The sequence below is a fragment of the Elgaria multicarinata genome, chromosome 7 (assembly GCF_023053635.1).
Source record: "Elgaria multicarinata webbii isolate HBS135686 ecotype San Diego chromosome 7, rElgMul1.1.pri, whole genome shotgun sequence".
NCBI classification, from domain to species: Eukaryota; Metazoa; Chordata; class Lepidosauria; order Squamata; family Anguidae; genus Elgaria; species Elgaria multicarinata.
This window is the reverse complement of record NC_086177.1, coordinates 34414268-34429785: the sequence shown is the minus strand read 5'-3', so window position 1 is coordinate 34429785 and position 15518 is coordinate 34414268. Positions and strand designations below refer to the sequence as shown.

General features: G+C 41.1%; 1 protein-coding gene across 1 annotated transcript in view; it reads right to left on the bottom strand.

The window, feature by feature from the left end:
* Nucleotides 1-13044, bottom strand: part of SYCP2L (synaptonemal complex protein 2 like) — a 43176-nt gene extending 30132 nt beyond the window's left edge. Inside the window, exons 1-11 of the mRNA XM_063130018.1 lie at nt 13036-13044; nt 11253-11306; nt 9580-9717; nt 9363-9482; nt 8063-8167; nt 6178-6202; nt 5275-5360; nt 5080-5168; nt 3735-3769; nt 769-911; nt 333-385 (exon numbers count right to left, since the gene is read on the bottom strand). Of these exons, the coding sequence (XP_062986088.1) occupies nt 333-385; nt 769-911; nt 3735-3769; nt 5080-5168; nt 5275-5360; nt 6178-6202; nt 8063-8167; nt 9363-9482; nt 9580-9717; nt 11253-11306; nt 13036-13044 (857 nt within the window). The remainder of the gene's footprint in view (nt 1-332; nt 386-768; nt 912-3734; nt 3770-5079; nt 5169-5274; nt 5361-6177; nt 6203-8062; nt 8168-9362; nt 9483-9579; nt 9718-11252; nt 11307-13035) is intronic.
* Nucleotides 13045-15518: the final 2474 nt, after the last annotated feature.

Sequence of the window (15518 nt, the reverse complement as noted above, 5' to 3'; positions counted from 1 at the left end):
AGCCCCACATGTTGAGACACTCAAATAACATTATAGTCCCAAAAAAGAGACATCGCCCTCCTATTAACCTTGCCTTAGCAATCCCTCAAAAGGGACACTCCTACAATGGGAGTGAAATATCAACTAAGGGCACAATCCCATGCATGTTTAGACAGAAAAAAGTGCTACAACTCCCATGATGCCTCAGGCTGGGGAATGTTGGGAGTTGTAGGACGTTTTCCTGCCTAAACATGCATATGTTTGCACCTTCAGTAGTATTGTGGAACAACTGGTAGTCCAAACCTGCGAAGCGAGTGCTCAGAAACTTTCAAGGTGAGCACACAAGCCCTTACCTTCTTTTGTCCCCAAGCCTTTCATTCAGTTCATTAAGAAATTTTCTGCTATCCTTCAAGGAAGTAAAACAAATGAGTGACAGTTATTTCCAAAAATCATTCCTGGGCTGAATTCAAGAATTTGTATAAAATCACAGACACTATTGAGTGGCAACCCAGGCAAAGTGCACACATTTTGTAACGCAAACTTGATTTCAGTTTAGTGTCCCAGATCAATACAAAACAGAATTGATTGTCTACAGATTTGTTTTAAAGTCAAGCAGCAATGTTTGATTTGTCTCCTCCTCTGCCCCACCCCCCACTTCCACGAGAATACAATCAATGCAGTTATACATTAAAAGATGGGGGGGAAACGAAACTAGCCCAAGAAGTATCCTAGATTTCTATCCTTGATTTCTCTAAAAGCTTTCACAAGGTGTTCTTCAAAAGCCCTTACCGTCTCAAAATCTCTATCCTTGATTTCTCTAAAAGCTTTCACAAGGTGTTGATCTTCAAACCAATTGTGAACAACGTCATCTCTCCACTTTTTCAACATCAGCCTGAACAGAGCTTCCACAATGGCAACCTGGATGTCATAGTCTGCAGGACAGAGAGAAGAATTCTTCAAAGCAACATGCTCAGCACCGCAATCCATTTGCAAAGAAACTTCTGCAAGCAATGAGGAACACATTTCCTTCCCAGCACAAAGTTAAATCAAGGGGGGAATCTGCACGTCGTACCGAGATCGCTTCAAAGCGACCCCAGTGCGGCGTGAAAGCGATTGTGTAACTTACCTTTGGAAGAGCCGACGAAGAGACGTCCTTCCCTCCGCCACCCACAGACCTCCTCGCTGACCGGCGAGGAGAGCTCGGCTGAAGAAGGCGGGGTTGAGAGTGGAAGAAGCTCTCCACCCTGCCTTCTTCCCCCGAGCTCTCTGTCCCAGCCGGTGAGGAGGTCTGCGGGTGGCAGCGGCGGCGGGAAGGATGTCTCTTCGTCGGCTCTTCCAAAGGCAAGTTACACGATCGCTTTCACGCCACACTGGGGTCGCTTAGAAGCGATCTCAGTACGACGTGCGGATTCCCCCAAGAACTACTCTATTCAGCGTTCAACAGAGTCTATTTGGCAGGATTGGGGGGGGGGGAGGGGAATCGTTCTACCAAAAGGAAAAAGGGAAATTTACAGCTATTGCTATGTATCTTATTGAAATAAATGTATATATCTTATTCTCATTGGCAAGTTACGTTACACTGCCCCAATTCTATTTCACAAATCTGTAAGTACACACACACACACACACACACACACAAACGGCATTTATTTAAACAGTTTTTGTGACTATTTGTTTTCTTGCTTGTGGTTGGAGGGTGTTTACCCCAACTTTGTTTGTAGTATTTCCAACCACCGCCTCCTTCTATTTAGGTCTTATTGAAATAAAACAGAATTTATTATGGCAGTGCTCCATTTTGAGGATTTTCTTTGAGATTTTTCTAATACTAGGCATAGTCAGTCCATATGTGAATGTCACAGATTATTTGGCCACAATTCAACAATGCTTTGTCACTCTCGGCCCCTAAAAGCCATGAGAATGAGCTAGCCACAATTACCTTACCTGATTTAATATCATTGCTATGAAAGATCTCATTTTTCAAAAGAATGTGATGCTGAAAATGCCATGAATATGCAGAAAGATCTGACAAAGTCTTGGTTGTTCACAGCATTTCTAAAGCACACTCATTTCAAATTAAACATGACTACAACCAAATTAAAACATTCTTCATCCTAAGATTCAAATTATACTCTCCTTAAATTCAGCCCTTCTCTTAAATCTACCATAAATACTTTCAAGTCTAAATACGAATAGCAGTGGAAGTGAGTTTGAGCCATTACATTTCCCTCCATAGTCATGTTTGGAGCTGGGGTGAAGGGAAATACAGACAGAGATTACATTCAGAATACTGCAAAATACTTGTCTTATCAATTAATTCTTGTCCTTTAGCAGCATCAGAAACAGACTGAAATTATTTCTCCCAACCTCAGTTAGGTATTCTATCCAAGTTGCAACACAATAGGAAGAGGATGACAACGACAATAATGGGGCTTATCAGATATTTAAGGTAACTAGCATGGACAGAGGAACTGTGAAGAATGAAACTCTCTCACCTTAGCATTGAAAACATTTCCCAAATCTCGCAAACTCTGAGTGTTTGACCAGATATAAAACTAAGAGACCAGTGTTTATTTCCATCAGTGATAGAAGCTTTCCCCATTAAACTGAAAGCTCGATTCTATCTCTTAAATGCTTAGTATTCATACAGAATTGTATCCAGCGGTGGCAGAAAGCACTTGTACAAAGTAAGGCAGCAGATTTTCATTGATCCCATCCATGCAATGCAGTCCCCACAAAAGCAAGATTCTTGGGGTTGTGGGACCCTCCAGAACAGTATAGGATGCGACACAGAGTGTTGCACTAAGTAGGGGGACTGGTGACAGTCAGGTTCCCCCGCTCGGCCTGAGCAGAAGTATTTTCCACTTTCCACTCACTAGTACAAAATCACCAGTGCTTTCCATAAATGCTCAATGTGCTTTACATACATTAACTCACTCATTCGTCCATCACCCTGCGACGTAGGCCAGTATCACTAATTAATTCTACATCCAGAGGCTGAAAAATTGCCTAGAGTATGCTGAGAGAGTACATGAGCAACCTGAGATTTGTGAACTGGGACTTCACAGCTCCTATTCTTACACACAACAATTCCAGCTCCAAGTAAACAAAATGATGTGTGCATTGTGGGTTGTGGCCAATGTTAGTTCTACTTAAGAGTAGATCCATTGAAATGAATGGGACTTAAGTTAAGACTAATATTGAATATATCCCTGTGGGCAATATCCCATGGTTCCATTGTGCTTGCAGGACCCACAACCTGCGCAATGGAGCTTTTGAGCCTCTAAAACAAAGCGTGGAAACTAGCGATTAAAGGTCAGGACAATAGAACATCCATCTGCGAGTTCCGCTGACCTGACCTGTTCTGGAAATGAACGTTTCTGCCCATTTGGCTTACTTTTATAACCACAAAAGCCCTGTTGTGCAAGTGTGGGCCTGCAAGCACAGAGGCACAACAGGATTGTGCATAGAAGCATTTTTTCAAAATTCACAATCACAGCATTTAACAAGCATTTCAGAACAACGTCGTTAAACAAGCATTTCAGAACAACATAAAAGTTAGGGGTGGAAAAATATTTCAAATTACTCTGTGTCAGCCTAGGTTTGGAGGAAGAGAATGAGCATCAGTTTTAAGGTATCAGCTCTCACAGGATTCTAAAACGGTCATATTCTTAAATTCTAGCTTCAGTTTTCTAATGCCTAGTCAAAACAGGTACCTGGGATTTTCCCAGCCCTGACCAAGATATGAAGGATCTTACCACCAACATCCAGAATTGTTTTTGCAAGTTCTTTCCTGAAACAACACAACCCAATAATGAGTTTTATGCCTTGGGAGAGGAAAATGATAATTTGAGTATTAAATATGTGGTACAGAGAGATCAAAATTTATATAATGAAATAAAATGAGAGGAAAGTACAGGATCTTTTGCCAGAATTGATCAATGTATTCTTTTGACAGCAACATGACAGATTACAGTTAAAAACGTGACTTTAATAAGGGTTTGTCTAAGTTGGCTAATTGCTGGAGGTGTAACGCAGCCAATGCTTCTTTTAACCACATGTTTGACAGCCTAACAGTTGCTTGTTTGGGGGAAAATATTATTATATCGATAAACTTTCTATTGAAACACTCTTTAATATTTACCGATGTTCATGACCTCTAAAATTAGCTCCCTACAGTCAACAGAAATGGATTCTCTGTGCCCTTTTGACAGCTAAAGATTGATATTACAACCTCCTATAATGCAACAGACTGAGGACCTAACAATGCTTCCATCATTTGAACAGGTCGTATACGGATACTCATACAGATATTTAGTAGTCTGCCTTTGTCTTAGTATGCTCTCTCTCTCTCTCTCTCTGTGTGTGTGTGTGTGAGAGAGAGTGAGGGAGAGAGAGAGAGAGAGAGAGAGAGAGAGAGAGAATGAAAATACATTTCATATGCATGTATTGAAACTGATATTTGATGTATTCAAATCTATGTAACTATATTTTTTTTCTTGTTGAAATTTTACAATAAAAACTAATTTAAAAATTACAGATTAGGGTCACAACAACCAAATGACCTCCCTCCTACCGCCTTTATTACTCACTGCAACAGGCACACAAATCTATTAACAAGGCAAACAAGGCAACCCTGGGCTGTATCCAATAGCAGCTTTGCACTAGCGGAAAGCACTCTCACTTACACAAGGTGGGTCACTGGACTTTTCCTGATCCCTTTCTTTACCTAGAACAGTCCCTCATGCCATCCAAAGGGCTGTTCCTCAAAGGGGATGGGGGGGGAGGGGATGACCCTGTGGAACAGGTTGGAAACTACAGAGGGATGCGCTAGTCAGAGGCAAGTGGTAAAAATTAGGTGCCCTGGCTGGTTTCTGCTCATGCACTTTCCATAGCGCAAAGTTGCCACAGGATAGCCCACGTTAACTGTTTCCTCCCTTTTGTACTTCAGCAAAAGCCCAAGTTTCTGCTAAGCAGGAAGAATAGGAATTTCCGGGTAAGATGGGAGACAAAACACTCTTCTCTAGCATCTAATAGAGAGAGTGCAGCAGGACACACACACACACACACAAGGGTTCAGCCTTGTATTACAAACCTACTTACGTCAGGAGACACATCTCTTCAGATACAGCAAATTTCTTTCTTTCCTCTCGTCCAACATTATCCAACAGAGTGTTTAAGGTCCTCAGAGCCTTTGATGCAGTGAATGGAAGAAATGCGAAGAGAAGAGGCAGGAAATAAGTCACTAACATGTTGCTTCTAAGAACTCATTCTACATATTCCTCATTTGAAACTAACCTCTTGCCGAAGGGCACAGGTCACATTAGGTTCAGTAGCTAGATGTCCCAAATACGGAACGAAGGAGTCTAGCAATAGCCTTCTGCCTAAAACAATAAGTTCGGAAGGGGGAGGGGTGTACAGGTAAATAGCCATTATCAGGTAAGAGGGTGAACAAGACTACTTAACTTAAGTGATGCTTTGCTAGCTCACTCATTGGATTTGCAATCTCCCCCAATCAGTTTGACCAGAGTTTTATCATATTGCACAAGAGGACTATCTTTTGCATACTGACTTTAAAAGGACATTTTTAAAGTTTAAATTACTTGCAGCATTTTTACTAGAACCTCAAAATGTTTAACTGATCGATTACTTGTTGACTAATTAAATACATTTTGGTAATGCACAACTATATGTGGCTTTTGAGATACTGAGGTAAGTGCAAATCCCTAGGACAATCCATAGTTCAGTTTTTGAAGTAACTTGGCTTACAAGGTATTACTGCAACAGGGAATGGGTGGGAGGGAGGCTGAGAAGAGTGCTCCCATCCTGCGGAAGGGGCCCACAGGAATCAACAAAAGTTGTAGTTGATTATATAATACAGCCTTCCCCAACCTGGTGCCCATAATTGGTCTTTTTTCTACAAGGTGTTATAGCCAATGTTAGTCCTACTTAGAGTAGATCTTTTGAAATGAATGGGATTTACATTAGAATAACATTGGATACAACCCAAAGTCTCAAAGCAGTTTATGAAAAAAGCTCAACTATAAGATACGCATAGTACAATCCTATGCATCACAAGTAAATCTTAAGTGTGCTCGCTGCATATAGGATCGTAATTACAAAAACATATCCATCAAACAGCCATGACAGCCACTCTACTTAAAAGCATTAGATAACTATAGAAGTTATTTAGTGACTGACCTTCAGTGTTGCTTTTGCCAATAATCTGAAAACAAGAGGTTGGGGCGGAGGGAAAGGGAGAGAGCAGAAGCTGAATGGAGATATCCCAAATAAATACCTCATCTCTGTAGAACATAGAACATCCAAAATTCTTCCCAATCACTTCAGACGTGCCATGAATTATTACTATAATTAACTATTTATATGATTCATTTCAAGCAGTTATGACAGAGATAGGGAATGTGTGGCCTTCTAGATCAACTGGTGGTCCATGAGGCAAAAGTAGGCCGCAGGAAAGCTGTTGCCATCACATTGGGCATGGAGAAAATTGTGAAAGTGGATCCCATGTTGCAGGTTGGGAGTTTGAGGTGGGTTTCAGGTCTGGACCAGTTGAAATCCACTGTTCTAGATGTTGTTAGTCTGCAACTCCCATCATACCTAACAATGTTGGCTAGAGCCATCCCTAATTTATAAGATTCCATATGCACGGTCTTCAAGCGTGCCTTGCATACACTTCTTAAAAACGGAACTTCATGATATTATGACCACTTAGGGGCCGTTCTTTCACACTTGCCACTGAAAATTGTTTCCACATGGTGAAAAAGTGTGAAAAGGGCAGGAATGTGTTCCTAAACACTTAGGGACAACGGACAGCAAAGTCCAATTTCACATATCCCTCTGATATACTTCCACTACATATTTAGGAATGAGCATCACCCCTTCACACATTATCCTACACTAAAGGATCGGGTCCGTAGTTTGGGGGTGCTCTTGGATCCAGAACTGTCACTTGAGGCACAGGTGAACTCAGTGGCAAAGAGCACCTTTTATCAGCTCAGGCTGATATACCAGCTGCACCCTTATCTGGACAGAGATAGCTTAGCTACAGTTATCCATGCTCTGATAACCTCTCGTTTGGATTACTGCAATGCGTTATACGTGGGGCTGCCTTTGAAAACGGTCCGGAAACTTCAACTGGTGCAAAACAGGGCAGCAAGGTTATTAACAGGGACTGGCCGGCGAGATCACATTACGCCAGTCCTTTTACAACTTCATTGGCTGCCAGTCCAGGTCCGGGCCCAATTCAAAGTGCTGGTATTGACATTTAAAGCCCTAAACGGTTTGGGGCCAGGTTATCTGAAGGAACGCCTCCTCCCATATGTACCTACCCGGACATTAAGATCATCTACAGGGGCCCTTCTCCGTGAGCCCCTGCCAAAGGAAGTGAGGCAGGTGGCTACTAGGAGGAGGGCTTTCTCCGCTGTGGCACCCCGGTTGTGGAACGAGCTCCCCAGAGAGGTCCGCCTGGCGCCTACACTGTACTGCTTTCGTCGCCAGCTGAAGACCTTTTTATTCACTCAGTATTTTAACACTTAATTTTAACTTAAATTTAAATTTTACTGTTTTAACTCTGTATTTTAATCTTATATCAGCTTTGCTGTGTGGTTTTATCCTGGTTGCGCTTTTTATATTGTATTTCATAATTGTGTTTTAACCTGTTGGGTGTTTTACTGTGGTTTTAATTTTTGTGAACCGCCCAGAGAGCTTCGGCTATTGGGCGGTATAAAAATGTAATAAATAAATAAATAAATAAATAAATGTTTTTGTCACAAATATTGACCTGGTTCACAAGTCAAAGCAGCAAAAGGTGGGTTAATTAATCAACCCATGATTTGAGGGGTGTATAGAGGATGCACACACCTTTTCTGGTTTGAATAAGCAAGCTATTGAATAAACAATCCCATTTGTACATTGTTAGTGTGATGTCTGAACCCAGACACTGTGGGTTGTTCATGAGTTAAACAACCCAGAGTTAATCCATGGTTTGTTAAAGGGTTAGGTTGTTTGGCCCATTGTTGTGGAAAGGACCCGACACAATCCAACAGTTTGATTTCCATTTACTTACCAAGGCTGTGTCAAAGAAGTCTTCAACAAGATTGACCAAGTATTTACTTTCTTTTGGTTCTATGAGGCTCAAAAAATCTCTTGTCCTTTCGAACCAAGTGACCATGTAAAGTCAAAACACAAGCAGAGTCAAATGAATGTTTAAAACTAATTTTGTACGAACAGCAAAATGCAGTTATATGGGGCAGTTGGATGTAAAAGGACCAATGACAGCGTTTTCGTAGGAGGAGGAGAGCAAGGCAAAGGATTTGCCCCATACTACTCTTCTGTTCCTCCTGCATTCCTCCCTCCACCACTATCTTCTGGCACTTAAAAGCAGTGATGGAATGGAGCCAAGTGCCTCTGAGTTTAGCTGCAATCTTCACAATAGCTGAAAGGAAATGAATTTTCCCAGCAACAAAATATTTCCTCCTCTTGTGGTGTAAAGAATTTTGTGGTGGTTTGGTCTTGAATGGGCAATTAAAATCCATTAACTTTACAAAAGGCCTGCTCATGATTTGAGATAAAACTGCTAGAACTGGCTTGTTGACATGGATAAACAAAGCTGCCTGAATTTTGGGATTCTTTCCGGGGGGGGGGGGGGGATTGTAGCTATGGGACTGTCATGATGAGCAACTGCACTTCCAAATTTACCACTACACCACTCCTTAAACGTAAGTTTGAGGCCTAGCAAACCATTTAACCATTACCACCTATAATTCCGGGCTTCCTAAAGTCTACTCTGGGGACAGCTGCAGCATGCTAACCTAGGCAAACGAATTACTGGTTTTGCTTCATAACTTAACTGTTGACAGGTGTGTGAGCTCTATTCCAAATCAGACTTTCCTTTTGCTATTGAAAGGTAGACAATTTAAGGCCAAAACGTAGTTCATCAAGGCTTTCCTCCCCCATCTGTGCAAATTTGAACGTGGGCTGTTGCTTCTGTGTTGAGGCAGGGGGGAGTTTTCTCATGGATACTGCTTGCAGACTTCATGGACTTACTTTCAATTTCCAATAATTTCAATTTCCAATAAAACCGGTTTCTTCTTGTATTAACATATCACACATCTTCTAAGAACACTACATCAACCACATACAGCAAAAATGAAGCTCGCAACCCTTGCTCACATACCAAATCGAGGCCAAAAAAACTTCTTCCAAATGTTTTTTAAAAAGTGATTTGGCCATTGAAAGAAGGAATATTGAGTTGAGTTTGGTCACCTTAGGCTACAATATCATAGGTTTGTAAAAAAAAATATGTCCAGTCTGATTAACAGATTATATGGCAGATCAGTTTACATGGTATGCATAGGATTACTTATCTTTGGTATCAATCCTTGCTGAAGAAGCAGATTTATACCTTCTTGAGGATCACTTCTACAGTATAGCTGAATGCACTTCAACAACAGGGAAACGTTTGAGAACTCATTTTTGTCTAGTTCCTAGGATGGAAGAATCCCTAAATATGTTATGGCCTAAAAAAGCAATTTAATGAATTTAATTTTGTAAGATGAAGTGATGGGGGGATCTCCTACTTGCCTTTTTTAGAACTTTGTCTAGTTGGTTTAATAGTTGCTTGTTGTACTTCTGAGGAGGATAAATCTCCTTTTCTTGTACCATTTCATTTATTTTCTGAAATCCCTTCCCCTTAAAGGCATCACTTAGTAATGACTCTAGCTAGAATAAAAAGCAAAAGCAACACTTTAAAATTAGTTTTCTATTATTGAATGTTAGCTTTCCACCACAGTAGGTCTAGACATCTAGTAGTCTGTGGTGGTCAAACACAATGTACACTATTTCTTTAAAAATAAATCCCTATATCCATAAGAAATGTGCTACATAAATACAAGAAAGAGTATATTATGTATTAATTCTATGGCCATCTTGACCATAAAACTTGTCTGGTTCAAAAGGCCTTTGAAACCCTGTGGTCCTCCAGATGTTTTGCTCTACATCTCTCATCAGCACAGCCAATAGTGAAGGATGATGGGAGTTGTAAGCAAAATACCCGGAGGCCTATTCCAGCACCATTTTAAGACACATACCTGTCTTAAAAGGTACACAAATGGCAACCCAAATGGTTGCCAAACGGCAACCCACTGACAGCTAAGGCAAGCATTTTCCAGACTGGCTTCTCTACTTTGGTCAAATATGCTTTTGCTGAGAAATTAATATACACTTATCTTAACCACATGGCACTCACATGCTTAACACATAGGTGAATGTACCACTATCTTGAACAATGTCAATAGCAGTCCCTAGTTGCAAAGACAGAGGAAATAGACAACAAAAAAACTATGCATATGATCGCCTGGGAAATACACACAACAGCAGCACCATGTTTTAATTTTTCACGCTTTCCTGCATTAAGACTCAACAAGGTTAAGGGCCTTCCTACAGAATGCAAATATTTGTTCATTTTATTATTAAATGAATGTTTTATTTGATGTTAGCTTTGTTTGGGGGCTGCTATTTTGACTTTGTGAGGTGAAGTCTTTAAAACTTTTACAATTTTTTTATTTGTTTATTACAGAATTGGGCAGAATATTGTTTCTTCTTCATATTTGGCATGATGAACCACTTTCAGAACTCTAGGAGCAGAAAAGCAGAACATATTTAAAAACTTAAGGCATAATAATTCTGCAGTACCATTTTCAGACTTGACTTCCATTGCCTTATCATTTTTTCAAAACTTACACAAGCTATACCAAAAACAAAGCGTAGTATGTTCTAGTTAAAATCTTTGAAGGCAGAAGAACAGTGTCACTGCAAAGTGGTGGGTCCTTCTTCGTTAGTGGTTCATACGCAGAGGCTGGATGGCCACCTATCAGGGATGATTTATTACCAGATTTCCTGCATCAGCAGGGGGTTTGACTAAATGACATTTGAGATCCCTTCCAACTTTATGATACTATAATTCAAACAAGAAAGCCAAGACAAGAGCATAGCTGGATAACCCTGACATCTGCTAAAATGGAAAAAGGAAAGCTTCCACAAACATTCAAGGACAAAAATAGTGGTTTTATGAATGAGCTGGGAAGCAAAAACAGTACAGAGTAATTATTCAAGTGGCTTTCATTCTTAGTTCACACTGACTTTTAAAGCTAAGGATTTTGAACATGTTGAAAAATGCAAAGGAGGGAGAGTCTCTAAAACCATGTATTGTTTTTTATATTGACTGAACAATTTAGCGTATATCATGTGATATTTACGTAGTATTCAGTTCTGTCTGGCATTTCACCTTCCTTCTCTCTACTCTCTTCTTCCTTTAGGTAAGAAAAAAGGAGGGGGAAAGAATCATTTCAATCTTGGAGTCCCAAACAAATAAATTGATTAGCAATATTCATTTAATGCTCAAATTATGAAAATGAGGAGAGAGGTAGAAGGCCCTTCACAAAATTTACTAGTCCAAACCTGCACCAACCAATCTGACCCAAAATGTGTGTCCACTAACCTCCAGCTAGCCTTCCATAAAAAATAAATCTACAATCCTATATGTACGGGGCCTCCAACTCCCAGTTGAGGCATATTGAGCATTGTAGGCAGTCCCCACCCGGTCTAAACACACATAGGATTGCACCCTAAGGGGGCCACCAGAAAAACATGGGTGGCAGCCTTCCTCTGAGGCTTCAAGTAATTCCAGCACTTTGCCCAACCATACATTTGAAACACAGCAGAGAAAAGTCCAGTGGCTCCCTAAATATGTCTTGTCAATACAGCCAAGGAGCACCAGCTCACAGCAGTTGCGGCAAGGAGAAAACCCTGGAGTAGAGAAACTCACATTCGACTTTCAAGTACAATCCTATGCATGCCTACTCAGAAGAAAGTCCCAATGAATTCAGTGGACCTTACTTCCAGGTAAATACGCATAGGGTGGTGGCCATAAGAAAAGCTTCTCCCCTCCCTATCACAAAAGCAAGGTAGAAAAGCTCTTTAAACCCGGGGCGGGGAGAAGAGAAAGTAAAGTAACAAGGGAGCAATGTGTTAAATTCTCTTACTAAACAGGGACATAGGCGGCCTGGTTCCAGCTATTGGCACCAGAAGGGGCAGCTGCAAACAACTTACTACTACCGGCCGGCCGGCCCGAAGTAACTGCTACTTCAACTGCCAGCTGATGCTGCGGAAGCCAAAAACCTTGGTCAGCCGGGTGACCTCTATACGTTTTCGGCTACAACTCCTTTGTTTCCTGATTAGTGCTGATGGAACTTACAAAATATGCATTTTGCATTAGTGCAAAATATGCGAAGGACACCAAGATGGGGAAGACCGCTTTGTGGCGGCTGCCTATCAGAGGAAGAAGAGCCGTTGAGTTCTGACTTTTATACTGCCTGTTTGGTGCATTCTCTTCCCCTCCTTATTGTTTTATTATGATTTTATTAATGCGGCAGGTCTTGCTATTTATTGTTTTACTCTGTACAGCACCATGTACATTGATGGTGCTATATAAATAAATAATAATAATAATAATAATCTGTTGTAAACACTCCCCCCTCCAACTTATTTGATTTAAAGGCGAGGAGGGGGCCAAATCTTCAAAACAAACCAGAACTCCAGAAAGCTGCTTTGCAGTCTGTTCCTAAACTTCTACTCGGTAGGCCCGGATTCACGAAGTGATTCCATGAAGGTCTACTTGGCATTTATTCCCAGTCCAGCGGCGCTTATTTCCAGGTAAGCCCCAACAGGATCACAGTCCTTAACGCCTGGTAAACCATGCCGGCGATTGCAAGGCGAACCTGCGGGAGTTTATCCAAGAGGCCTTCCTTTCCAGGAAAGCGTACTAGGCGTTATTAAAGAAGCAGATTTAGTCGGACGTAAAACGCACACACTCTCGATGCACGTAGGATTGCAAAGCAAGGAGCGGCGGGATAGCCTTGCACAGAAGACCCCGGGGTTACAGCCAGTGTTAGTCCTACTTAGACCCATTGGAATCAATAGGACTTTAGCTAGACTAACATTGGAGGCACGCGTCAAACATCTCCCAGCCTATAAACTGACCTGTATCATAGCGGCTTCCAATACTTCCAGAGAAGGCCAGAGGCAGAGCCACGTGCAGCCTTAATGAGCGCCCGGGCGGCGCCTGACGCCCCTTCGGCGGGTGGTTGTTGCTACTTCCTGGGCCTGGGATTCTCACGTGGAGGTTCTGGACTAGCTGGGTGCGTACGCTGAGGGACCGATCCTAGTTAGGTCTCCTTGGGAGTAAGCCCCGCTGGTTTACAAGGAGCATGGCTTCAAAGAGCTGTGTAATCCTACGCAGCTTTCCTTGGTAGGAATTGTGTTTACTGCTGTGTAAACGTGCGTAGGATCGGCTTGTAAAAAAGCATTGAGGGCGACGCTATTAGTTTGCAGATTGGCGTCGAGCCCTGGAGCCAGGAGAAGGACGGAGAATATCCAATGCATATTTCCTTGGAAACAATTCTCACTAAGTTGAATGGCCCTTATTTCTTTTTCTGTCCATTGGGAAGAGGCAAATAAGAAGGGTCCCCTGCTCGAGGCGGGGGTGAGTTCTGTGGCTTTAAAAGTTTACCATCCTGGTAGAGACTTGCACCGTATTTACTCAGGAGTAAGTCCAACTGCGTTCTGTAATACTGAACATGCTGTTAGGTGTCTCTGTTAGAACTGCAGAAAAAATAATATTTTTCTATATCTAACAAACATTGAGGATGCAATCCTATACATGTTTAGCCAGCATGGCTGACTGGGGCATGCTGGGAATTGTAGGACGTTTTACTGTCTTAAACATGCATAGGATGGCTCCCTAAAATATTCAGAAATATTGAAAGGATAGAGACAATCCAAATTTCATACTTGTGCAATCCTCTGTCTGTCTAGTACTAAGAAATAAGTCCTTGAGTTGAATGGAATTCAATGAAAAATGTGTATAGGATCGCAGCCTTAATTTCCCTTGTAAGAAAATGTTACACTATGTTGCCATGGCTATGATACTGTGAATTTATACATGTCTACTCAGAAATAAGTCTTGAGTTCAGTTGGACTTACTCTTAGGTAAACATGTGTAGGACTGCAAACATAGGATCCCCATATATCACAGCCAATTTTTTGCCATTAGCCCTCCTGACTATCAGAGCAAATAAATAAATTAAAGGGGTAAGCTGGTGCCCTCCAGATGTTTTGTACTACAACTCCCATAAGCCCCAGCCAGTATGACCATACCATACAGTATGACCAGTATGTCAGAGATTCTGGAGATTGTAGCCCTGCCCAAAACATCTGGTGGGCACTGTAAATGCGTACCAGTTAATTCAGGTATAGGGAACCTTAGGCCCTGTATATATAGGATACAAACTTCCATCATCCCCAGCCAGCATTGCCAATAGGGATAATGGGACAACAATGGTTCCCCACAGCTGGATTAATTCAATTGACTTTATTTTTTCTTTGCAATAAATATAGAGGCTAACATCAAACACAGACAGAAGTATTAAGGAAATTACAATTTGTAAAAGGACTATGGGTTATGGCATAGAGGTGGACTGGGGGGGTCTTTTATTTTAGCAGTATGGGTATTTTTAATAAATAGAGTTATGAATACTTTGAAATACATACATAAAGTCTACCATCTGTGTTGCTGTTTTTTAAATTGTGAGAAATCTCAATCAGCAAAATACTGAGAAGAAGTATGAAAACAAAAAGAAAGGAAGAATATTGTCAATATGTTTCTTATTTCAGTAATGAACAAATAAAGTCCAATTTCAGTAATGAACAAATAAAATCCAAATTCCCACAAATCTATCTTGATAGTTCCTTCTCCAGTCGTAGTTTAATTTGTTCGTTTTGTTATGTATCTTTGTTAAACAGTCAACAAAAGGCAATCATTTTTCAATTTGTTACAAAACATTCTAGCAATGATTAATAACACAATCCTATGCATGTTTACACCCAGGTAAATGAGTACAGGACTGCAGCCTTAGAAGATACAGATAAGGGTCAATAGGCAGAACTGTAATACCATTTATTAACACACTTATCTTTCTCCAGTAGATTTTAACCACCAGATATGAACCTCATCTGCTGATAGTACAGCTGCATATCAAACACTGAGCATTCTCTAATTTATAAAACTTGCAGTAGTGGAATCCTAGAAAAGTTTACTCTGAAATAGATCCCTCTCTGTTCGATGGCAATTGCACCCTAGAAAATGTTCCTAGGATTATAGCCTTAGGCTGTCGAGTACCACTGCAAATATATTTCATTTTGTTCATTAGTAAGTGCATTGTCAGTTGCAACCGGTGATGGTATGTGAGCTCAAAGGTTCCTAGAATCGCTCAGGAGTGTTTATAATGTGATGATGGTGCAAACCCAATCCTAGCCATGTCTATTTAGTAGTAAGGCCCACTCAGTTCTGTGCATATTTACTCAGAAGTAAGGGTTACTGTTAGAGGGAATCTCAGAAGTATGTCCCCCTGAATTCAGTCAGTTTTACCCCCATAAAAATGGGCATTGGATTGGAGTCTGAGGTC